Source organism: Ambystoma mexicanum, chromosome 11 (assembly GCF_040938575.1).
Source record: "Ambystoma mexicanum isolate Mex_15411 chromosome 11, UKY_AmexF1_1, whole genome shotgun sequence".
NCBI classification, from domain to species: domain Eukaryota; kingdom Metazoa; phylum Chordata; class Amphibia; order Caudata; family Ambystomatidae; genus Ambystoma; species Ambystoma mexicanum.
The window spans coordinates 17,507,503-17,533,030 of NC_090934.1; the positions used below are offsets into that span (position 1 = coordinate 17,507,503).

At 49.6% G+C, this 25,528-nt stretch overlaps 1 protein-coding gene across 2 annotated transcripts in view; it reads left to right on the plus strand.

Annotated features, from left to right (window-relative positions):
* Positions 1–25,528, plus strand: part of PPIE (peptidylprolyl isomerase E) — a 247,697-nt gene that overhangs the window by 130,185 nt on the left and 91,984 nt on the right. For both annotated transcript variants that reach the window (XM_069622413.1, XM_069622414.1), the window contains 2 exons: positions 2,887–2,968; positions 18,187–18,290. In XM_069622413.1, the coding sequence (XP_069478514.1) occupies positions 2,887–2,968; positions 18,187–18,290 (186 nt within the window). The remainder of the gene's footprint in view (positions 1–2,886; positions 2,969–18,186; positions 18,291–25,528) is intronic.

Sequence of the window (25,528 nt, forward strand, 5' to 3'; positions counted from 1 at the left end):
GCGCAAGTGCAAGGGTGGGGGAGGGGGGGGGGGAAGTGCAGTAAAGGTAAGTGGCGTAAAGTAATAAATAAATAGGGCCAACTGGTGGCAAGTGCAAGGTAAGTGCAGAACAAGTGCTGGAAAAGGGGGGGGGCTGTAGGGATACAGAGACAGTCCCGCAGTGCAGAGGGGTTCCAGGGCATCAGTGCAAGTGGAGAGTGGCTGGGCCCAGGACCGAGGCCGTTAAGAGTGGTCCAGTTGCAGAATCAGTGCAGTATCAGTGAGGAATAATTGGCTGTTCAGCAGGGGAGAGGGAGAGAGAAAGCAGAGGCAAAGAGGAAGGTTTTGAGGTGCTTCCGGCACGTGGATGCATTAATGCTCTACCAGTTGAGCACAGCGATCTTGTTGGGGCATATCACTGAAGCATGAATGATGGCAGGGCAGTCACTGTTTTAGCTATGATTCTCAGCGTACTGGCCAGCGAGAGATGGTGCAACTAATAAAGACCTAGGAGGAGACGAGCTGCAGCGTTCTTCACTCTTAAGTGTTACCAGGGGCTTCACTCTGTTAGGTGTTTCCAGGGGCTTCACTCTCTTAGATGTTACCAGGAGCTTCACTCTGTTCCAGTGTTACCAGGGGCTTCACTCTGTTCCAGTGTTACCAGGGGCTTCACTCTGTTCCAGTGTTACCAGGGGCTTCACTCTGTTCCAGTGTTACCAGGGGCTTCACTCTGTTAGGTGTTTCCAGGGGCTTCACTCTGTTAGGTGTTTCCAGGGGCTTCACTCTGTTAGGTGTTTCCAGGGGCTTCACTCTCTTAGGTGTTACCAGGGACTTAACTCTCTTAGGTGTTACCAGGAGCTTCACTCTGTTCCAGTGTTACCAGGGGCTTCACTCTCTTAGGTGTTACCAGGGGCTTCACCCTCTTAGGTGTTACCAGGGGCTTCACCCTCTTGGGTGTTACCAGGGGCTTCACCCTCTTAGGTGTTACCAGGGGCTTCACCCTCTTAGGTGTTACCAGGGGCTTCACCCTCTTAGGTGTTACCAGGGGCTTCACTCTGTTCCAGTGTTACCAGAGGCTTCTCTGTTCCAGTGTTACCAGGGGCTTCACTCTGTTCCAGTGTTACCAGGAGCTTCACTCTCTTAGGTGTTACCAGGAGCTTCACTCTCTTAGGTGTTACCAGGAGCTTCACTCTCTTAGGTGTTACCAGGGGCTTCACTCTTTTAGGTGTTACCAGGAGCTTCACTCTTTTAGGTGTTACCAGGAGTTTCACTCTCTTAGGTGTTACCAGGAGTTTCACTCTCTTAGGTGTTACCAGGAGCTTCACTCTCTTAGGTGTTACCAGGAGCTTCACTCTCTTCGGTGTTACCAGGGGCTTCACTCTGTCCCAGTGTTACCAGGGGCTTCACTCTGTCCCAGTGTTACCAGGGGCTTCACTCTGTCCCAGTGTTACCAGGGGCTTCACTCTGTCCCAGTGTTACCAGGGGCTTCACTCTGTCCCAGTGTTACCAGGGGCTTCACTCTGTCCCAGTGTTACCAGGGGCTTCACTCTGTCCCAGTGTTACCAGGGGCTTCACTCTCTTAGGTGTTACCAGGGGCTTCACTCTCTTAGGTGTTACCAGGGGCTTCACTCTCTTAGGTGTTACCAGGAGCTTCACTCTCTTAGGTGTTACCAGGGGCTTCACTCTGTTCCAGTGTTTCCAGGGGCTTCACTCTCTTAGGTGTTACCAGGAGCTTCACTCTCTTAGGTGTTACCAGGAGCTTCACTCTCTTAGGTGTTACCAGGGGCTTCACTCTCTTAGGTGTTACCAGGGGCTTCACTCTCTTAGGTGTTACCAGGAGCTTCACTCTCTTAGGTGTTACCAGGAGCTTCACTCTCTTAGGTGTTACCAGGGGCGATGTTACCAGGGGCTTCACTCTCTTAGGTGTTACCAAGGGCTTCACTCTCTTGGGTGTTACCAGGGGCTTCACTCTCTTGGGTGTTACCAGGGGCTTCACTCTGTTCCAGTGTTACCAGGGGCTTCACTCTGTTCCAGTGTTACCAGGAGCTTCACTCTCTTAGGTGTTACCAGGAGCTTCACTCTCTTAGGTGTTACCAGGAGCTTCACTCTCTTAGGTGTTACCAGGAGCCTCACTCTTAGGTGTTACCAGGGGCTTCACTCTCTTAGGTGTTACCAGGGGCTTCACTCTGTTCCGGTGTTACCAGGGGCTTCACTCTGTTCCGGTGTTACCAGGGGCTTCACTCTGTTCCGGTGTTACCAGGGGCTTCACTCTGTTCCGGTGTTACCAGGGGCTTCACTCTGTTCCGGTGTTACCAGGGGCTTCACTCTGTTCCGGTGTTACCAGGGGCTTCACTCTGTTCCGGTGTTACCAGGGGCTTCACTCTGTTCCGGTGTTTCCAGGGGCTTCACTCTGTTCCGGTGTTTCCAGGGGCTTCACTCTGTTAGGTGTTTCCAGGGGCTCAGTTACAGTTCCCGGGCAGATTTTGGTCTGGTGCCATATAGACTAGACACACTAGAGTCTATGCTGTTCACTGATTGCCGAGACACCTGAGTTTATCCTTCCTGCACGCCACTGACCCAATTCCATGCATAGAAATGAGTCGCAATTTATGAGATTTCTTTGCAGTGTTGTGAGCATCCATAGGACCTGGTTTACTGTGTGTATTAATGTGATGTTTGACAGCTTATGGAGCCCTCTCCTGTTTGATCCACCTTCTCTTGCCAATTCTATACTGCCAGAAGCCAGAGGAGGAGAGGCATGGAAGGGTCCACTTAGCCTGTGCCCAGGGAGATTGGAGGAAAGGCCAGCTGTGTATTGTGGTATTTGAGATGTTTGTCAATGTGCGGAATGGCAGTTCGCGTGTTGGATTTATACAGTGCAGATCTCACCCCAGTGTTTGTCCCCAGAGTGAATCTGAGCTGTTTGGAAGGACAATCCGAGTCAACATGGCCAAACCAATGAGGATTAAAGAGGGGTCGTCCAGAGCAGGTGAGTCGCTTTCAGGACAGAGCTGGGGGAGCAGTGTTTGTCTTGTGTGTGTGTGTGTGTGTGTGTGTCTGTGTCTGTGTGTATATATGTATATATAACCTCTGAGGCTTGTGGAGCTGCTTGGAATCGCATGCTTTGCTTAGGCCTACATCTAGTGATAGGTGCAGAGCATTGCATGGCTTGTTTTCAAAAAGGCACATCAACTTTGCGTGTTTGTAATATCCCTAGTGCGATGTGTACTGTACCCATCATCCCTCGCGCATTCAGATCCCTCCCTCAGATATGTTTTTTTCTGCCATCATGGTCGGTAACTCTTGTTAGCGCCATTGTTAGAGTATTTATGTAAAGTTATTCGTTCGCTATCGCTCAACGATCAACTCTTCTGTGACTTTGGGCGAAATCACCAACTTCCGAGGCTCTTCAGCAACCATTCTCTTTTCGACGGCTCGCTGGTTTCAGCTTGCACCAGGCACTGGCCTGTTACAGTAGGGAGAGTGGTTTTTTTTTCATACTTTCCATCATTTCTGAGAATATCTTTTCTCATCCTCTCCCCTTTACACTCGGTGTCATGCTGCCTTTTGAAAAAAACATAGAAAATACTTCTTTTAAATTTGGTCCGTCCTGTAATAGGAAGTATCCGTGGAAAGAGACCCATCCTGTGTGCAATTACTGTCTTCCGAGGGATCACTCTGAAAAGCACTCGGTCTTGTACATGTTTTGACCCAAATCTTTAAAAGACAGACTCACTAAACATCAGGTAGCCTACGCCATGCAGGTCGAGGCTAACCCGCAGAATAATCAGAGGAACTGCAAGGCAGCTATGGCGCACATAGTGACCTGAAGACATTATGGGTTCTGTTGAATCCCACGTGCCAGACCCCTTTCTGAGAAACAGGCCAGCAGTCTTGTGATAGAGACCACACTCTGCGACAAGGGAAAACCCAAAAGTTCCCACTCTAAAGACACAACCCCTAGCCATTTGACTAAAAACTTAAGGCACAGCCACACTGTATCAGAAAAAAAAACATTGCTGCTGATTCTGGCTCGAAGCGTCTTTTGTCTTCTGGGCCCTCATCTTCACGTTCATCACAAGACAAACACCCGAAACAAGAGTCAAGCGAAACAACTTCCACTACTGCGCATAAAGATTCCGTTCCTAACAAGTGTCGAAGCATGAATCATCAATGCCCTCTGTTTTTCGAAAAGCACACATCATAAACATATTTCACAACAGGTTTCCACTTCCTTGGAAGGTTTGTCGGAACACACACTCTATGCATCTGTATCCTCTTCACTTTCAGAGGCTTTACATTCAACACACTTTTCAAGCTGTAGAGGATTATATAGCTTTTGACTTCCAAGATGGCCCTAGTACAAGGTATTGGACTAAAGAAAAGATTGAAAAGGCTATGGATAAAATGTCATGCTTTGTAAACTTAGAAAAGAACCCTCTGAAACCAAAGTACTTTGATTTAGGTGAGGGAGAGCCTCCTACTAAATCTTCAAGGTTGCAATCTTCTGCCCATTCTACAACAGTCCTCTCCATACCAGACGGGGCCAACGCAATCAAAGGTCTCTCTATACCAGACGGGGCCAACACGATCAAAGGTCTCTGTATACAAGACAGGGCCAACATGACCAAAGGTCTCTCTATACCACACAGGGCCAACACGACCAAAGGTCTCTATACCAGACAGGGCCAACACGACCAAAGGTCTCTCTATACCAGACAGGGCCAACACGACCAAAGGTCTCTCTATACCAGACAGGGCCAACACGACCAAAGGTCTCTCTATACCAGACAGGGCCAACACGACCAAAGGTTTCTCTATGCAAGACAGGGCCAACACGACCAAAGGTTTCTCTATGCAAGACAGGGCCAACACGATCAAAGGTCTCTCTATACCAGACAGGGCCGACACGATCAAAGTTCTCGCTGTACTAGACAGGACCAACACGATCAAAGGTCTCTCTGTACCAGACAGGGCCAACACGATCCAAGGTCTCTATACCAGACAGGGCCTACATGATCCAAGGTCTCTCTATACCAGACGGGGCCAACATGATCCAAGGTCTCTCTATACCAGTCAGGGCCAACGCGATCCAAGGTCTCTATATCAGACAGGGCCTACATGATCCAAGATCTCTCTATACCAGATGGGGCCAACACGATCAAAGTTCTCTCTATACCAGACAGGGCCAACAAGATCAAAGGTCTCTCTATACCAGACAGGGCCAACACAATCCAAGGTCTCTTTATACCAGACAGGGCCAACACGATCAAAGGTCTCTTTATACCAGACAGGGCCAACACGACCAAAGGTCTCTCTATACCAGACAGGGCCAACACGACCAAAGGTTTCTCTATGCAAGACAGGGCCAACACGATCAAAGGTCTCTCTGTACCAGACAGGGCCAACACGATCAAAGGTCTCGCTGTACCAGACAGGACCAACACGATCAAAGGTCTCTCTGTACCAGACAGGGCCAACACGATCCAAGGTCTCTATACCAGACAGGGCCTACATGATCCAAGGTCTCTCTATACCAGACGGGCCAACATGATCCAAGGTCTCTCTATACCAGTCAGGGCCAACGCGATCCAAGGTCTCTATATCAGACAGGGCCTACATGATCCAAGGTCTCTCTATACCAGATGGGGCCAACACGATCAAAGTTCTCTCTATACCAGACAGGGCCAACACGATCAAAGGTCTCTCTATACCAGACAGGGCCAACACAATCCAAGGTCTCTCTGTACCAGACAGGGCCAACACGATCAAAGGTCTCTCTATAACAGACAGGGCCAACACGATCAAAGGTCTCTCTATACCAGACAGGGCCAACACAATCCAAGGTCTCTCTGTACCAGACAGCGCCAACACGATCAATGGTCTCTCTATACCAGACAGGGCCAACATGATCAAAGGTTAGGGACTGACATTTAACCCGATAATGATCAAGGTCCGTTTGATGATCAGTGCACCCAGGATCAAGATGATGATCCTGACATTTATTGTTCAAAACATACTTTTATTGGTTTTTTACCTTCAAGTTCAAAAAATACAGTTTATACATAAGATATGGGTGTAAAAATGTTAGCAGTAAACAGTGTAATCCATACAATGTACAATATTTACACCATGCGGGGGGAGGGGTAGAGCATAAAATTGCAGTTCAAGGGAAGGTGAGCACTGGACTTTACCTGTTTTTCCTCTGTAGGTCCAGTACAGCCCATCTTATGTGGAAGTACTGGGGGGTTACTTAGTAGCCCCTTTTCCTTCTTACTCATGTAAAAATGTTTATGTTGCCCTCACTACTTTAAATGGCAATTTTGCTACCATTGTGCTTTTCCACCGCAGGCTGAATCCTCAGCTGCAGAATAGCACCCATGGGTGACTATTTTGTCAAAATGGCCCTGGTCTCTTTTTCACCATTTTCCAGTTGTTCGGTCTTTCTTGGGTTTTGCTATGTGCACAAAACCAGGTTTGAGCCCTTTGTTCGTTTTGCCTTTGGCGGGCTTCAGTACTGAAACCCGCCTCTGCCTCCAGTTTGTTTGGAAGGACAGGAAATGAGGGAGGTGCCCGAAACTTCCCTATCCTTTGTCTCCAGAGTTACCTGAATGCACCGCCCTGCTGTGTTAGTGACAGCCTAGGCTGTGCATGAATAGGAGAAACTTGCTTAAAAGGTGAGGGTTCTTGGACTGAAGACAGAGCCGACCACTGGGAAAACAACCCAATGAACAAACCGTGAAAGAAGCTTGCTGCATCCTCCTAGACCTTTAAATTACCCAGTGATGCCCTGCTGCTGTGCTGAAACTCCTTTTTCTGATCAACAAGAGAAGCTCTGGAATGGACGACTTCTGCCCTTGGGTTAGTGGGACCAACTAAACCCGAGACGAACGCTGCTGGAACACCTTTCCCAACTGGCTTCACTTCTTTGCTGCGACAGGAACCGAGTGCTAGGGGTCAAGAAATCTGTAGTCCTGAGTGCAACGTCTGTGATCCGGCCAGAAGCTCCGGGAGTCTCCCCAGGACCCTACAGAAGCAGGATGACCCGAGCTTGAGTCCTGTCACCAGAGTGCAGGACTCAAGGAGTGAAGGAAGACCGACCAGTATCCAAGATCCATGTGATGCTGTTTGCCGGTAGCTGAAACCGCAAAGTGCAGCTGAACTGACAAGAGCCTGTAGCTGCCGCCGACCTCCGAATTGCTGTGCAGGAGTCCTCCAGACGTCCTCTCTCTCTTGTCCCCACGACTGAGGCCCAGGAACCCAGGATCCGCAACTCTGCAACTAGGACAGAAGCCAGCTGGACCCTCTTCTTCTAACCAAAGGTACTGTTCAGACTTGGGGTGCTTACCTCATTGACTGTAGCTTGCTCTTCTCAGTTGAGACTTGCAGTAGCTGCTTTTCTAGAGTTGATTTCAGCTCTACCCTTCAAAAGTGTAACAGCTTGCGACCCTACAGTGATTTTACTTCAACAAACTCTTTAACTTTGTGCAATACTTTTTGCCATCTAAGAAGTGTCTCAGCGCCATAGACTGTGCTCCAATTGACTTTGGCTTTGTTGGCTCCCTGCAGACTCTTCTAGTCCATTTGATTTTGATTCTTACTGTCCCTCATAGTTGATGCATTGGTTTTAAACTAATATTGCTGGGAAAGGTTTTTTTTCTAGACTTCATTGTAAGATTTAAACATGCTCACATGCTGGACCTGTTGAACCTTTTTCTTTTCTTTAACCTTCCCTTTTTCTTCCTGCACTTATCAGACCTACCCTGTCTGCTGCCTTAAACCTAGCACTTGCAAATTTCTGGCTGCATTACCACTGTTTGTTGCCTATATTATTTATTTATTGTTATCGATCTGTTTCTCCACTGCTTCACACTTTCCACCTCTCCCCCTTCCATGCACTTTCCCCTCCCCCTCTCCCATGCACTTGCACATTCTCAATGTCACTGGGCCTAGTAAGATCGCTGTTTTGTTCTTCCCTGTTCCCCTCCCTTGCCTTGTCGCGCTCTGAAACACTTGTGTACAAGCGCGATAGAAATAAAATATCAATCAATCAAACCTCAGAAATTACGAAGTATAAAATGTGATATATAAATGCTTGTACTGTTCTAGTTAGTGAAGTCACCTCAGGGTGTAGGAAGTGTGCATGAAGCATCTCTAAAGAGTATCTACTTGCTTTGTGTTGATTCTGAGAAAGTAATTTGAAGTGTATTTGATTGCTACATATATTGCCCTTTTTTAGTCCTTTTTGTTTTATGGCCCTAGACACCTCGAAGGATTTTTTGGTGACTGTACAAGTGTGCCTAGGACGAACTGGTGGCAGCAGTTTAATTTTATAGTATTTCTACTTCTTTTTAATGAACCACATTGTGTTTACCGTGTTTGGCTCAAGACTGTGGCCACTGCCGAATGGCCATGCCACAAAGTCTTTTGTTCTGTCCTTTGGCCATTTTGTCCCTTTGCCTTCCCCCAGGTCGAGCCGACCCAGGAATTCCTTATTTGGGCATGCCGCCTCCCGTGGAAACTGCATCTTTTGTGGGCTCCTGCATGTCACGTGTGCTAATACCGAGAAAGAGGGTTGGGACTGTCTGGTCCCAATCCACAATACTGGTGCCTGGATTTCTGGTATGCCTGAATGACTGGGACCACTGTGGACCATGATTGGTCCACCTCTGTCGTCCATGCATGAGAATAGATCTTCCATTGGATATCCCAGATTTAAGCGTGAACCGAATCTCGGATAAGAGAAGGGGCTCTGCATCCATTCCAGGTCGATCACCTCGAAGTTAACACCGAACTACAGAAGGAGCTCAGTATGCTGAAACGCTAAAGCAGACCTGTGCTGGAAGGTTTGGCACCCTGAAGCCGCTGTTGTACCGTTGGTTTCCTGTTTTTGCATCGATCACTAAAGGCTTGCAAGAGTGCTTCGACCCTTTGGAGTAATGGTGTTGGGAAGAATTTTCAGTTGAGTGCTAAATTCCTCCCACCTTAGAGACCCCCAGCTCTTTTGCTGAACTTTAGGACTTCGTACTTAATTCTATGTGTTTTCTGGTTTCTTTTGGTTCTGACAAACTCCATAGGCATCATCTTTTACATTGTGGCACACAGCACCTTCAGTGCAGTGGCACAGGGAGTCTCTTTGATTTCCCAAAGGTTTAAATACTTTCTCTGGGATGAACTACTGTTTCCCATAGCAGTGAAGTGAAAATGACTTTACTTGCACTTGGAACTTTCTAGACCCAGCACACACTATCTTACCATAGTGTGCTGGAAGGGTTGCTTTGTATCCCCTTTGTTTAGCTTCTCATGTAACATTTTTATGTTCTACTTTCCTCAATGAATGGCTGGTGGCAGTGGTTTACTTTTAACTACCGTGGTGTGCATTTTCCGCGGGCTGCGGTTGCAGCTGCAGTAAAGCACCCAAGGGTGCCATTTTTGTCTTCTTTTTCCCCATTTCTTTGTGGAAAGGTCCTTCTTGAGATTTATTTGTTCATTTTGTCTTTGGCGGGATTCACGAGTGAAGCCCGCCTCTGGCTCCAGGATGTCTGGGGTGGGCAGGAAGTGAGTGAGGTTCCCGAACGCCCTGTGCTTAGTCTCCTAGGAGACCGAAATGCACTCTGTAGTGATCGGCTGGCTGACTGTCCGGCAAGGACAGCCACCCTGCTGAGTGATTGACAGCTAGACTGGAATGAGTGGGAGAGAACTGAATAAAAGGCAAGGCTTTTGGCTTGGAAGGCAGTGTCGACCACTGGATGAAGGAACCGAAGAAGAACTTGAAGAGGACGTCTGCTACAACTCCTGGACCGTTGGTTTGCCCCGTGAAGCCTTGCTGCTGTGCTGAAACTCCAAATTCATATCGAACGAGAAGCCCCTGCAAGGACGACTTCTCCCTTTGAGTTGGTGGGACCAATCGACTCCAAAGTAAGCCACCTGGACATCCTTCTCGGAGCTGGTTGTATTTCCACAGAGTTGCTGCTGGAAACCGAATAGCCAGAAAAAGGAACACCAGATTGTGTGCGTTGCCTTTAAGTTGGCAAAGAGCTCCAGGAAGATCCTCCGGACTCCCAGGAAGCAGGACTGACCGAGCCTGAGCCCCCTCAATAGAGTGAGGGACCCTAGAAGCAAGGCAATTCCATCTCGACAGCCAGAAACCGCAATGTTGATATTTGCGGTAGTCCCGAGGAGCTGAAACACTAAAGTGCCACTTGTTGGAAAGATTGCCGGTTGCGAGCGGTGACCGTCCTATTGCAGAGCAGTTGTCCCCAGAAGTCCTCCCTCTTGTCCCCACGACTGAGGCTCAGGAACACTGAGATCTGCAGAGCTGTACAGGAACAGAAGTCCTCTGCTGCACTTTTCTTCAATACAAAGGTACTGTAAAGTTTGAGAGAACTTACCTCTCATTATAGAGTTTCTTGCATCTTCTACTACTCACAAGTTCAATCAGCTTGTAGTCCTAAATTTGATTCTGCTTTTCTTCAAAGACTTATGATATGTTAGTTATAACGCGCCTATACACAAGTGTTTCAAGGCGCGACGAGGCAAGGGAGAGGGAACAGAGGGAAGACAGAAAAAACGATCCTACTAGGCCAGGTGTCGCAGATCGCGCAAGTGCAAGGGGAGGGGGAAAGGGAAAAGTGCGTGGGGAAGGGACAGGGGAAAGGGCAGTACATGGGATAGTAGATTAAATAAGATAAATAAAACGGCCACTGGTGGCAAGTGCAAGGTAAGTGCAGACATAAGTGCTGGTAGGGGGACTAGGAATACAGAAAACAGTCCCCGGTGCAGGGGTTGCCAGGTAGGCAGTGGGGGTGGGCAACTGGGGGGGGGCCTGGACCCAAGAATCAGAAAGGGTGGCCAGGTAACCAGTGCTGTTTCTGCCAGGAATTTAGCAGGGGAGAGGGGGAGAGAAAGCAGAGGCAAAGAGGAAGAGTTTGAGGTGCTTCCGGAACCGGAGACGGTTCTCCTCAAGTTTCAGGGAGGCAGGAAGGCTGTTCCAGTGGGAGGCCCCTGCCGAAGAGAGAGATCTACCACCAACTCGTTGCTTGGAAAAGAGACTGACCCTGAGGGAGTTGGATGCGGATGAGCGAAGAGATCGAGAAGGAAGATATTTAGGAAGAGAGAGTTGAAGATATTGCAGCCCAGGCCTCAGAAGGCCTTGTGGACAATGCAGAGGGTTTTGAACTTAATCCTCGCAGCCACTGGGAGCCAGTGAAGAGATTTCAGTCCTGGAGAGATACGATCCCTGGGCTTGAGGCCAAGGACAAGTCTCGCAGTCCTGTTTTAGATAAGTTGCAGAGGACAGAGAATGGAGGCAGACAGATTTAGATAGAGGCTGTTACAATAGTCCAGCCTAGAGAGAACCAGGGCTTCTGGGGGAAGGAGAGGAAAGGAAGGATATATCTGAGGAGGTGCAGCTGGTAGTGTGACTTCTTAGAGACGTCAGCGATGTGAGGAGAGGAGGAGTGTGTGGAGTCAAAGATGACTCTGAGGTTTTTAGCCCTGCAGGTGGGAGCAGGAAGAGGGCCACGAGAGGCCAGCTAGAGAGCTGCAGGAAAGGAGGGAGCGGGTGTGCCGATGAGTAGAATCTCAGTCTTACTGGCATTAAGGCATCGGTCATTGGCGGCACACCACTCGTGGATGGCAGGCAGACAGTCAGAGATGAGGGAAGGAGAGGAGGAGGCCGAGGGTAGCCTGAAAATGATCTGGGTATCATCCGCATAGCACTGAAAGTTGGGGCAAAGAGCGGAGATGCAGTGGGAAAGGAGTGCCAGGTATTGGCTGAACAGCCAGGGCTTCTAAAATATTGTGCAAAGACTTTTCTACTTACCAGAAGTGCTTCATCTCATATAAGACTTTTGCCCATTGACATTGGCTTAACCTGTTATACTGAATGACTCTGCTTAGGGGATCCAAAAGTATTCGTCTGCTTGGAATATTTGTGGTTTCTTGTTGTTCCAATAACCTTTATCTTTGACCAACTTCCAACAGTATCCTAAATGCAAACAGTAAGATATTAATGTCCCCAGCACCCTAGCTATTGAAGTCACCTGAGGGTGTAGGTTGCGTCAGTGGGCCATCCCAAAAGGGTCTTTACTGATTTAGAAACTAAGAGTGTACAGTATTGAAGTGTATTTGTGTATTACTTTTTATATTGCTCCCTTCTGAAGAAGGCTAATTCTTACTGATAAATTAATAATTATTTATGCAAGAGACCTTGTGTGTAAGAGGTTATTTGAATACCTGTCACTGTGAATCTCTGTGTAACTCCCCTACAGCTTACATTGACTCCTCTTGAGAGAAGCCTCGCTGCTTAACCCGCTACCAAAACGGTGTAGCATAAGCTTATACCAAAGGTTGGGTTTCCTATACCTGTAGTCAGAGTTGTTGTAGTGCACCCAAAGGGTACTGCATACAAACTTTGCCTAACACCAGCTTGTGGTCCTGGGCCCCTCCCCCTCCAAATTACATAGTCCTAGCTCCTCTGGGTCGCAATCTAAGAGTGCGCCACGCCGCAAGCATCTGCGGTCCTTGTGCCACCCTGCTGTGGTGACAGTTGTTTTAGGAGTCTTGCTTACCTGCCCCCCCTGTGCCCTGAGACGTGCTGCACTGGCACTATCCTCTTTTTTTCATCGAGAGCTGTGAAAAGGCCGCTGTCCCACCACAGACGATTGTCCTGCAGCCTCTGAGAGCCGGAGCAACATGTAACTGCAGGGGTTGAAACCTACAAGCAACCTGGCAAAGTTTGGCCCGGACTGTGTCTAGGGTCAGTGAGTACTTGCAACATTCACTGGTGGCCCGCTGGCACAGCCATTGTTCTTTTACGCACTAGAATCCCTAAAAAGATACGCAACTTGGCTGGCTAGCCTGCGCTACCTAGCTATTCCCGAAGCCCGAAAGTCGCTCTACCTGCAAGTGTAGACCCTCCTCGAATAGTAGAACACTGTTCTTTGTCACCTCAAGACCCTTCCTGAACTGCTACATCTCTCTGAAGAGGACCTGCTTTCTCTCATTACGCATTCGCGCACTTTCAACGCACTACTGTAGTTTTGAGCATAAGGCTCCCCGCTTCGTAGGGCAGGACTGCTTAAGTTAGGGATCGATTCGGAAGAACTGCCTAAGGCTATATTTACGTTCACCCCCCCTTCTGCTGCCGGCTGTGGCTGGGTTTCCCCCTTTAACGCATTAGGCGAAACGTAACTGCATTTATGTTAAATAGTGAAAGGCATGTGTGGTAACTATTTTATATTACTGTGGTTTATTTGTATTTAATTATTAAGGCCTATAATAAATATATATGTATTTTTTATGTACACTTGTCTAAGTGTATTCTATGGAGTTTTATTGTGTGTGCTCATGGTGGTCTTCTAATCACTCTCCCAACCCTCTGAGACTCCATCTTGACTGCCTGCCAAGCTACTGTGATTGGTCTGGCTTGTCCAGAAGGTTCCCCTCTTCCACTAAACTGGGGTGGCCTACTAAACCTCTATTCACCAGGTCAGAGTTTAGAAATCATCTTAAAACTCATTATCTCCATCAAACTGCACACAGCGTGTAGACCCGCCAATGTAAAAATAAAACAAAACCTGCTAGAGTTGCTGGCAGTCTTCAAAGCACTTCACACTTTTCAACATCTACTAGTGGGAAAGACTGTTCTAGTCCTCACAGACAGCACTACTGCCATGTTCTAGATAAACAAGCAGGGCGGGACACATTCTAAGTCTGTCCAAGTTAGCACAGAGAATTTGGAACTGGTCTCTTTGCCACAACATATTCCTCCAGTTTAAACATGTTCCAGGAGAAAACAACTCCCTGGCAGAAGTTTACAGGCGCACGAGTGGCAAATACACAGATATTTTACACATCATCTTCAGACTATGGGAGCAACCAGACGTAGATCTCTTTGCAACAGAATACACAATGCCCAAACTATACATCCATGTATCACCAGACAGAGTCCAAGGGCAAGGGACTACGGTGAAAGGGGCCCCTAGGGGTCCCTCGTGCTATGGAAACAAGGCAATAACCATACACGAAAAGATGCGCCAGACACGAGGTTCAAATTCCCAATGCTAGGGTTTATTGCAAGCAAAAAATAGTCTCAATTGGCCAATTCTGGTCTCACGCCCCACGATGTGAGTTTCCTAGACCTCGAGGGACGCAAGAGAGCGAATTACGTACATCAGTTACATATATACAAAATGCATATCATACAATCAGCTATGTCATGTTTAACACCCTCCTTTATTAAGTTTCTTTGAACTCGGGATGACGATGGACATTTCCGACGGGTATGACAATTATGACACTTTTGATGTCTATTCTAGTAACAATGTGCAATTTAGAAAGTGCGGAGGCATCTTTTAGTTGTTGAAAAGAACACGGTGGTTCTGTTCTTGGAAGCAAGCTGCACACAGGGGAAGAGTCACATTCCAAGCTTTGCTATCTATGAGGTACTATTCGTGTCCTGGGAGCCGACATGCTCTAAAGGGTTTTGCGAAGGAGGGCCATAAGAAGAGCATAATTCAAGCCTTTAGCTGTTTTATTCTAACATATTCTACCATCGTACGAGACTGGCTGGCAGCTGTGAAGTGATAAATGCCCTGTAGCTCTCCCTCAAGGCTACAGAGAGGGAGCGTGGGCATTCCTTTCTAGGCTACTCATGAGGAGTTTTCAACAAACTCCTCAGTCCCGCGACCTTGCCCTTTTCATATTCAGACAACAATGTTAACAGTTGAGCAGAGTAAGCAGAAACCGCAAGAATTGCAAGCTGCAAAGCAGTTTTAGACAGAAAGCAATGAGCAATGGTTAACGGGCAAAATGGCGATTCTGCTACGTTTAAAATGGCCGCTTGTTGGTCAAGCATAACAGTCTATATTTCTATAGTTCGGTGCATAAGACGGTTGGCCTACGGCCATCAAGTTACGTCTGTCATTCAAATGAAGGGTATTCACTTTTCCACATTGACAATGGATGACTTGGTCTGGGATATTTGCGTACACCTTTCCCCCAACACCACATCTGAACAAAATCATTCACAAGATCCTCCAGGAACAAGTTACTCTTATCCTAATAGCACCAGTGTGGGCACAACAGCCATGGTATCGCACCTGATCAAAATGTCTCTTCACTCTCCAAACTACCGTGGCCATACAACATGCTATCCCAAACATGCTGTCCCAACATCAAGGGACCGCACTCCATCCATACCCTCAAACACTGAACTTGGTAGCTTGACTCCTGAAATTATAGAATTTGGACATTTGAACTCACCACAAAGATGTATGGATATCTTAAAGGAGGCACATAAACCCAGCACAAGACAAATGGAAACGCTTTGTCATTTGGTGTAGAACACGCAGCATCAAACCCATTGATTGCTCACCTTGACATATAGTACACTATCTGCTTTACTTTTTGGGCTCAGGATTAGTCTTCCACTCCCTTAAAGGTCATCTAGCAGCTCTTTCAGCAATACACCACCTCTCAAAGTTGGCTGGCATGGTGGAAGGTACCAGTGGTTAAATCATTAATGGAAGTGATTACAAGATTACACTCCCAATTTCAAGTCTGACTCCTGGATGGGACTTAAAGGTTTTATTTACTAAACTCCTGGGCCCCCTTTTGGGCCAATGCATAAAGCCAGTCTTTAACATCTCACTTACATCCCACTTACAAGACTGTGTTTCTTGTAGCTGTAGCATCATTTGGAAGGGTCAGTGAACTGTAAGCCCTTTTAGTTCAAGACCCATTTATAGTTCTTCGTTAAGACAAAGTGGTTCTAAGAACATAACCAATGTAGCTCAATGTTCCGTGTTACCCAGTCCATAGAACTTCCAGCTTTCTTCCAAAACCCAACTAATTCAGCAGAAAGACGCCTCTTTACTTTAGATGTAGGTGAGCTGTAATCAAATAAATAAATAATAAATAAAGCAAAGCCACTGAGGAAAACAGATGAGTTTTGTTTCTATAGCCACAGGAAGAGAAGGGGATCCTGTCTCTAAATCAGCTATTTCTAGATGGATTGTCAAATGCATCCAAATTTGTTATTCTCTGTCCAAAAAAACATGGCTTTTCACGCCCAGAGCAGACTCAACTCGGGGCACAGGGGCTACTCTAGCATTTCTTGCAAATGTACCTTTAGATGCTATTTGCAAGGCAGCTACTTGGAGTTCCATTCATACCTTCACACAGCACTACTGTTTGCACACACATTCAAGAGGGGTCTCCCAGGTGGGGCAAGCAATGTTAAGACATTTCTTTTCCACTGTACCGTCTAACAACCCACCACCTTCTCCAAGTAGCTAGTCTATGTAAAGCATTTGATTCTAAGCAGATCCACAGGCCTCAGAAGACAAATATTACCTACCCTGTAATCCTCTTTCTGACGCTTGTATCTGCTTAGATTCACATGGGTGTACCCTTCCTCCCCTCTTGGAGTTAAAGGTAGATAGACATCTTTCACCTTTACTTTTGTGTGCTCATGCAAACAAAACAATCTGATGGACGCTAACTCATGAAGAACCATGGTTACAGTACGCATCACACTAGAGATAGTATTAAAAGCATGCCCAGTTGATGTCCCTTTTTGAACTTCGAAAGCAAGTCATGCAATACTTTGCACCTACCACTAGATGCCGGACTAGGCAAAGCATGTGAATCTAGGCAGATACAAGCATCCAATTATAGTGAGTAATGTGTGCCATACACACACGGGTGCTTGAGACGCATGTTTTGAAATGCCTTTGTATCGGGAACATTCATCTGCACAGGACTTGGTATGAGCTAAGTGGCGCGGTACCAGCAGATGGTAAATGAGCCTGCAAATGAAAAGGGTGTGTAAGGGGAGTTGGATGGCAGCGAGACCTAAGCTTCCGAATTCATAGGGGGATTTGATGGCAGCGAGACCTAAGCTTCCGAATTCATAGGGGGATTTGATGGCAGGGAGACCTAAGCTTCCGAATTCATAGGGGGATTTGATGGCAGCGAGACCTAAGCTTCCGAATTCATAGGGGGATTTGATGGCAGGGAGACCTACGGTGCTGAATTGCCAACAGGAGTGGACGACCAAGAGCTAGGGGGCTGAACAGGAAGCAAGCATGGGGGTTAGGGAGTGCTATAAAGCTAAATCCAAAGGGGTAGTGGATGGCAAACACAGCTAGGGGGCTGAACGGGAAGCAAGCATGGGGGTTAGGGAGTGCTATAAAGCTGAATCCAAAGGGGTAGTGGATGGCAAACACAGCTAGGGGGCTGAACGGGAAGCAAGCATGGGGGTTAGGGAGTGCTATAAAGCTGAATCCAAAGGGGTAGTGGATGGCAAACACAGCTAGGGGGCTGAACGGGAAGCAAGCATGGGGGTTTAGGGAGTACTATAAAGCTGAATCCAAAGGGGTAGTGGATGGCAAACACAGCTAGGGGGCTGCATGGTTAAGAACAGATGTGGGACTTTAGGGAGTGCGTTAGTGCTGAATGGGGGTGTGGGTGGCGGGGGGCTACAGTGCTGAATTAGCGCCATTAGGGAGCTGAACAGGTAGGCAAGGAGCTGTGGTCTGAATGAGTGGGAGTGGACACAGAATTTCAAGGAAGAGCTTACATGGAGGATGTGGCAGAGGGGGATTAGCTAGTTGGGGATTGTACAGCAAGCCTGGGTAGGGAATCTGTTCAGAGAAATGTGGGACTGTTAGGGCTAGCTTAGACCCTGAATGGGTGGGTGGCACCGTGGGGTGGCAAGGATATATTAAGCATTGAATGGGTGAGGGGTCTGGTGTGTGGAGGGAGCTTAAGCAGTACATGGTGTGAGGCGTCGGATGGCAAGGAGAGTTTATACGTTGAGTGGGGGAGGGGCATATGATGGCAGGAATGGTTACAATTGGTGTGTGGCAATAAAGAAAGTTAGGTAGAGCTTTGCATATGGAACATCTCTAGGATGCAGGATGGCAGGGAGAACTTAGATGAAGGAGTGGCATACCAGGGAGAGCTTGGGTTGGGAATGGATGGGAGTACGGAATGGGATGGCAGCAAAAGATGGGCTAGACATTAGGCAGGTGGGTATTTGTAATGGCAGAGGGAGCTGCTTGAATGATATGTGGGATGGTGAACTTGGGAAGATGTAGGGGAGGTGCTGGTGGGTGGTTGCTGAGGGCCTATCATCATTCAAGCTCTTCCTGTCTTCCTGACTACTGTCCCACTAAAACATTTCTGTCCTCACTGCAGTTTGGTCAGACGATGACTGGTTGAAGAAGTTCTCTGGGAAGACCTTGGAGGAAAACGCAGCGGAGGAGGAGGGAGCCGCACCACCAAAGCCAGAGGTGCAAGAGGTATGTAGGATTGGCTTGGAATCGGGAAGAAAGATGTGAAGCTGAGAGGAAATGGGGTTGAGTAGCAGAGGGACATGCCCAGGGTGGGGGTTGAGTAGCAGTGGGACATGTCCAGGGTGTGGGTTGAGTAGCAGATGGACAAGCCCAGGGTGGGGGTTGAGTAGCAGAGGGACATGCCCAGGGTGGGGGTTGAGTAGCAGTGGGACATGTCCAGGGTGTGGGTTGAGTAGCAGAGGGGCATGCCCAGGGTGTGGGTTGAGTAGCAGAGGGGCATGCCCCGGTGGGGGTTGAGCAGCAGAGGGGCATGCCCAGGGTCGGGTTTGTGTAGCAGAGGGGCATGCCCAGGGTGGGGGTTGAGTACCAGATGGACAAGCCCAGGGTGGGGGTTGAGTAGCAGAGGGACATGCCCAGGGTGGGGGTTGAGTAGCAGTGGGACATGTCCAGGGTGTGGGTTGAGTAGCAGAGGGGCATGCCCAGGGTGGGGGTTGAGTAGCAGAGGGACATGCCAAGGGTGGGGGTTGAGTAGCAGAGGGGCATGCCAGGGTGGGGTTTGTGTAGCAAAGGGGCATGCCAGGGTGGGGGTTGGGTAGCAGAGGGGCATGTCCAGGGTGGGGGTTGGGTAGCAGAGGGGCATGTCCAGGGTGGGGGTTGAGTAACAGAGGGACAGGCCCTGGGTGGGGGTTGAGTAGCAGAGGGACAGGCCCTGGGTGGGGGTTGAGTAGCAGAGGAGCATGCCCAGGGTGGGGGGTTGAGTAGCAGAGGAGCATGCCCAGGGTGGGGGTTGAGTAGCAGAGGGACTTGTCTCAGCTGGGGGTTGAGTAGCAGAGGGACATGCCCTGGGTGGGGGTTGAGTAGCAGATGGACAAGCCCAGGGTGAGGGTTGAGTAGCAGCTGGACAGGCCCAGGGTGGGGGATGAGTAGCATAGGGATATGCCAAGGGTGAGGGCTGCGTAGCAGAGCGACATGCCCGTGATGAGGGTGGAGTAGCAGAGGAACATGCTCAGGGTGGGGGTGGAGTAGCAGAGGGACATGCTCAGGGTGGGGGTGGAGTAGCAGAGGGACATGCTCAGGGTGGGGGTGGAGTAGCAGAGGGACATGCCCAGGGTGGGGGTTGAGAAGCAGAGGGACAGGCCCAGGGTGGGGGTTGAGAAGCAGAGGGACAGGCCCAGGGTGGAGGTTGAGAAGCAGAGGGACAGGCCCAGGGTGGGGGTTGAGAAGCAGAGGGACAGGCCCAGGGTGGGGGTTGAGAAGCAGAAGGATAGGCCCAGGGTGATGGTTGAATAGCAGAGGGACATGCCTACGGTGGGGGCTGAGTAGCAGAGGAATAGGCCCATGGTGATGGTTGAGTAGCAGAAGGATAGGCCCACGGTGATGGTTGAATAGCAGAGGGGCATGCCCAAGGTGGGGGTTGAGTAGCAGAGGGGCATGCCCAGGGTGGGGGTTGAGTAGCAGAGGGACAGGCCCAGGGTGGGAGTGGAATAGCAGGGAGACATGCCCAGGGTGGGAGTTGAGTAGCAGAGGGAGAGGCCCAGGGTGGGGGTTGAATAGCACAGGGACAGGCCCAGGGTGGGGGTTGAATAGCAGAGGGACATGCCCACGGTGATGGCTGAGTAGCAGTGAGACATGCCAAGGGTGGGAGGGTTGAGTAGCAGAGGGACATGTTCAGGGTGGGGGTGGAGTAGCAGAGGGACATGCTCAGGGTGGGGGTGGAGTAGCAGAGGGACATGCCCAGGGTGGGGGTTGAGTATCAGAGGGACAGGCCCAGGGTGGGGGTTGAGAAGCAGAGGGACAGGCCCAGTGTGGAGGTTGAGAAGCAGAGGGACAGGCCCAGGGTGGAGGTTGAGAAGCAGAGGGACAGGCCCAGGGTGGAGGTTGAGAAGCAGAGGGACAGGCCCAGGGTGGGGGTTGAGAAGCAGAGGGACAGGCCCAGGGTGGGGGTTGAGTAGCAGTGGGACATGTCCAGGGTGTGGGTTGAGTAGCAGAGGGGCATGCCCAGGGTGTGGGTTGAGTAGCAGAGGGGCATGCCCCGGTGGGGGTTGAGCAGCAGAGGGGCATGCCCAGGGTCGGGTTTGTGTAGCAGAGGGGCATGCCCAGGGTGGGGGTTGAGTACCAGATGGACAAGCCCAGGGTGGGGGTTGAGTAGCAGAGGGGCATGCCAGGGTGGGGTTTGTGTAGCAAAGGGGCATGCCAGGGTGGGGGTTGGGTAGCAGAGGGGCATGTCCAGGGTGGGGGTTGGGTAGCAGAGGGGCATGTCCAGGGTGGGGGTTGAGTAGCAGAGGGACAGGCCCTGGGTGGGGGTTGAGTAGCAGAGGGACAGGCCCTGGGTGGGGGTTGAGTAGCAGAGGAGCATGCCCAGGGTGGGGGGTTGAGTAGCAGAGGAGCATGCCCAGGGTGGGGGTTGAGTAGCAGAGGGGCATGCTCAGGGTGGAGGTAGCAGAGAGGCATGCCCAGGGTGGGGGTTGAGTAGCAGAGGGACTTGTCTCAGCTGGGGGTTGAGTAGCAGAGGGACATGCCCTGGGTGGGGGTTGAGTAGCAGATGGACAAGCCCAGGGTGAGGGTTGAGTAGCAGCTGGACAGGCCCAGGGTGGGGGATGAGTAGCATAGGGATATGCCAAGGGTGAGGGCTGCGTAGCAGAGCGACATGCCCGTGATGAGGGTGGAGTAGCAGAGGAACATGCTCAGGGTGGGGGTGGAGTAGCAGAGGGACATGCTCAGGGTGGGGGTGGAGTAGCAGAGGGACATGCTCAGGGTGGGGGTGGAGTAGCAGAGGGACATGCCCAGGGTGGGGGTTGAGAAGCAGAGGGACAGGCCCAGGGTGGAGGTTGAGAAGCAGAGGGACAGGCCCAGGGTGGAGGTTGAGAAGCAGAGGGACAGGCCCAGGGTGGAGGTTGAGAAGCAGAGGGACAGGCCCAGGGTGGGGGTTGAGAAGCAGAGGGACAGGCCCAGGGTGGGGGTTGAGAAGCAGAGGGATAGGCCCAGGGTGATGGTTGAATAGCAGAGGGACATGCCTACGGTGGGGGCTGAGTAGCAGAGGAATAGGCCCATGGTGATGGTTGAGTAGCAGAAGGATAGGCCCACGGTGATGGTTGAATAGCAGAGGGGCATGCCCAAGGTGGGGGTTGAGTAGCAGAGGGGCATGCCCAGGGTGGGGGTTGAGTAGCAGAGGGACAGGCCCAGGGTGGGAGTGGAATAGCAGGGAGACATGCCCAGGGTGGGAGTTGAGTAGCAGAGGGAGAGGCCCAGGGTGGGGGTTGAATAGCACAGGGACAGGCCCAGGGTGGGGGTTGAATAGCAGAGGGACATGCCCACGGTAATGGCTGAGTAGCAGTGAGATATGCCAAGGGTGGGAGGGTTGAGTAGCAGAGGGACATGCTCAGGGTGGGGGTGGAGTAGCAGAGGGACATGCTCAGGGTGGGGGTGGAGTAGCAGAGGGACATGCTCAGGGTGGGGGTTGAGTATCAGAGGGACAGGCCCAGGGTGGGGGTTGAGAAGCAGAGGGACAGGCCCAGGGTGGAGGTTGAGAAGCAGAGGGACAGGCCCAGGGTGGAGGTTGAGAAGCAGAGGGACAGGCCCAGGGTGGAGGTTGAGAAGCAGAGGGACAGGCCCAGGGTTGGGGTTGAGAAGCAGAGGGACAGGCCCATGGTGGGGGTTGAGAAGCAGAAGGATAGGCCCACGGTGATGGTTGAATAGCAGAGGGACATGCCTACGGTGGGGGCTGAGTAGCAGAGGAATAGGCCCATGGTGATGGTTGAGTAGCAGAAGGATAGGCCCACGGTGATGGTTGAATAGCAGAGGGGCATGCCCAAGGTGGGGGTTGAGTAGCAGAGGGGCATGCCCAGGGTGGGGGTTGAGTAGCAGAGAGACAGGCGCAGGGTGGGAGTGGAATAGCAGGGAGACATGCCCAGGGTGGGAGTTGAGTAGCAGAGGGAGAGGCCCAGGGTGGGGGTTGAATAGCACAGGGACAGGCCTAGGGTGGGGGTTGAATAGCAGAGGGACATGCCCACGGTGATGGCTGAGTAGCAGTGAGACATGCCAAGGGTGGGAGGGTTGAGTAGCAGAGGGACCTGCCTGGGGTGGGTTTTGAGTTTGTTTGTTTGTTTTTTTAATTTGTAAGGCACACCAAACACGGAGGTAACTGGGCACAACGACAGTACAAGGATACTGAAAGCTTAGGTTACATAGTCAGGAAAGTTATCAAAGTTACATAAATAAAGAAGGTGAACAGAGAATAATCTGAAGTTGAGTAACAATGACGTACAGTAGGTAGCCAGAAAGCAAGTATAAATACAGCACATAGTTCAGGCAACGGATATCCGGTGTGTGAGAGAATTACAGATCTGTGCACAGTGAGAAGAGGTCAGATGTCATTGGATCGCAACCAATTCACAGTATTGCGTCTAAAGTTGTAGAGGGATTGGTCAGCTCTGAGAGAGATGGGTATTGCCTCCAGGACTGGGCTGCTTTCACTGGCAAACTGTTTCCTTCAGATTTTTGGAGCTTGAATCTGGGTATGTTCAGACAGAGAGCACTAGCCGCTCTAGAGGGGTGGGTGGAAGTTTGTCTTACACTTCTCTCCATTAAGTAAGGCGGTGGTGCATTGTTTAGGCACTTGAAGGTGAGGGAGACTGTTTTGAGCAGGATTGTGTCATTTATCTTCAGCCAGTGGTGTTCTCTTTTGATTTCTGAAATATGTTCTCTATTAGGTATGCTCAGAGCAGTTCTTAGCGCATTGTTCTGTAAAATGGGGCTTTTATCTAGGATGTACTTGTTGGCACCTAGATATAGGGCATTGCAGTGATCTAATTTTGATAGTATTAATGCATTTGCGAGGATAATACAGCTAGGATTGGATAGAAATGGCCTGCAAGCCCTGATTAGCTTGCATATATAGGCAGATGAGGATGCCGAGGAATGTACCTGTTTACCAACGGTTAGGGTGGAATTAAGGTAGAAACTAAGCGTTTTCACTTCATTCAGACCTGGTGGTCTATAAAGTAGATACATGCTTGGGGCGCGGCAGTTGGCAGTAAGCATTTCGCAAGATTTGATTGGGGGTGACGGTGAACTTCTAATGGCAAGGTCAGATTTAGCTATGAGGGCTAATCCACCTCCTTTGGCATTCGTTCCATCTGCTCCAAATATTTGATAGTATTCGGGTACTGATAGCGTGAGGGCTGGGCCAGCTGCATTATGCAGCCATGACTCAGTGACGGCTAGGATATCAAGGTCCTCTGTGGAGATCAGATCTGCTATTTCTGTAGCATGTGCCACTAGTGACCTAGCTTTTACAAGAGCACCAGAAATTGAAGTCAAGTTTTTAGGATCCTGTGATATGTTGAGCCAGAGTTTAGTTGTAGTGGAGTTAATTTTAGTCTTATGAGGTGTGTGGGGTGCAGGAGTTAAGGTTCAATGACGTCTTAATATCTGGGTTGAGTGTAGATTCAATCCCAGAGGAGTTTTCATTGTATTTATGGCATCATAGTCTTCCTGCACAGAGGCTCATATAGGCGAGGTAGTCTAGCCCTGAGTCTGTAGTTTCTAGCCGATAACGGGCAGGGGGAGCACCTGGCGTAGGTCATAGTGGAGGCTGTAACTGCAGGATAATTATTGCTATAGTCCGAGATGGTAAGGACAGCTGGAGGTTCTTAGGGAACATAATTTGTTAGTCACTCAGGTTGCTTAATTACAGTGGGTTGGGCTCAATAAGGAGTGGCGATAGTACTGCGCGTGAGCAGGTGAGCAATGCGATGTGCTGGTAGTCTAGCCTAGGCTGGTATAATACAGAGCAGTAAGTTTACCCATCAGGCACAGGCTGATTCAGATCAAGCAAAAACGGTAATCGTCATACAAAAGCTGATACAGTAATCAGTAGTGGGCTAGGCAGCAAGTGTGGGCCGGAGCAGTTCAGGTAATGGGTCGACAGGCCTAGATTAGTGTGGTTCAGGTAATTGGTGATCATCAGTGGGTCATACAATTAGGCAGTCGGGTGATCGATCATGCCTAGGTGGGTACAATTTGAGTCATAGGGGGGGATTAAGCTAGCAGTGGACGTACAGCAAGTAAAGTGACCTACAATTGGTTGAATGAGACACACTGTTGGGTTAGAAAGACTGAAATAATGTGGGGGCAGTAACATGCAAGCTGTGGCAGAGTATAAAGTATACAAGACATTGGCTTAAATGGTGTAAGTACATCCACAGCAGAATTAGAAATACATAGTCAATGTGGTGCAATATCGTACAAGTTATGCGTCGTACATTGTGCACGATAACTTAAGAGAGGCAAGATCATATGGCAGTAGAGCTAGGTGCAGACAAATATGCTAGGTATGATCAGTTCCAATTTGGCATCCAAAGAGTCTAGGTAAAGTGTTTTTTCTTTTTTTAAAAACATTTTATCGATTTCAACTTGAAAAAAACATACATTGTTACATCAATTATGCATTTCAATTCTCATGTGCAATTTCTAGTTGTTTCCTCCGCCCCCCCTGTCCTTCCTCTCAAGCCTACTCCTCATCACCACCTTTCTCTTCCACTTCAGAGGGTACTCCTCCTTCTGCCCCCTCTCACTCCTCCGGGACTGTCTGTCGACCCAGACAATGTAGCTACTAATTGCCTACAGGCTATCCACGTATATGCTTCTTCCTCCCGCCCCTGTTAATTGTTTCAGTGCACACCACAGGTTCAGCTCCGCCCACTTTTGAAGATCCTACCACCAGACTTCCACTTTAGGTCTTCTGCTTGCTTTCCAGTTCATAGCTATTTTACATTTAGCCAGTATATAAGCCAGGTCTTTGAGTTTGCTCACGTGTTTCAGTCTACGCAGCCTGGGAAACCCTCCTACCATGCACGCCAGCAAGGAGCCCACATCCAGATGTATCCCCTTCTCCGCCATGAGGTGGGCTATCTCCCCCCAGAATCTTCTTATTTCGGGAAATGCCAGAACATATGTAACAATCCTGCGTCCACTTCGCCACACTTAGGACAAGATTGTATACCCGCATTTTTAAACGTAGCTATCTTCTTGGGAGTCATATATGCTCTATGGGTAACATATAGCTGAATTTGTTCTCACCTCACATTCCTTGACACTTTCTTGTGGTGCCCCTGGACCCTCCCCCACAACCCGTCCCCCATTGGTTCACCAGCTTCTCCTCCCAATCTCGCCTCAACTCGGTCACCTCTTTCCCAACCTTCGGAATCAGTAGTTCATATATCCGGGAGACCTTGTGACCCCGT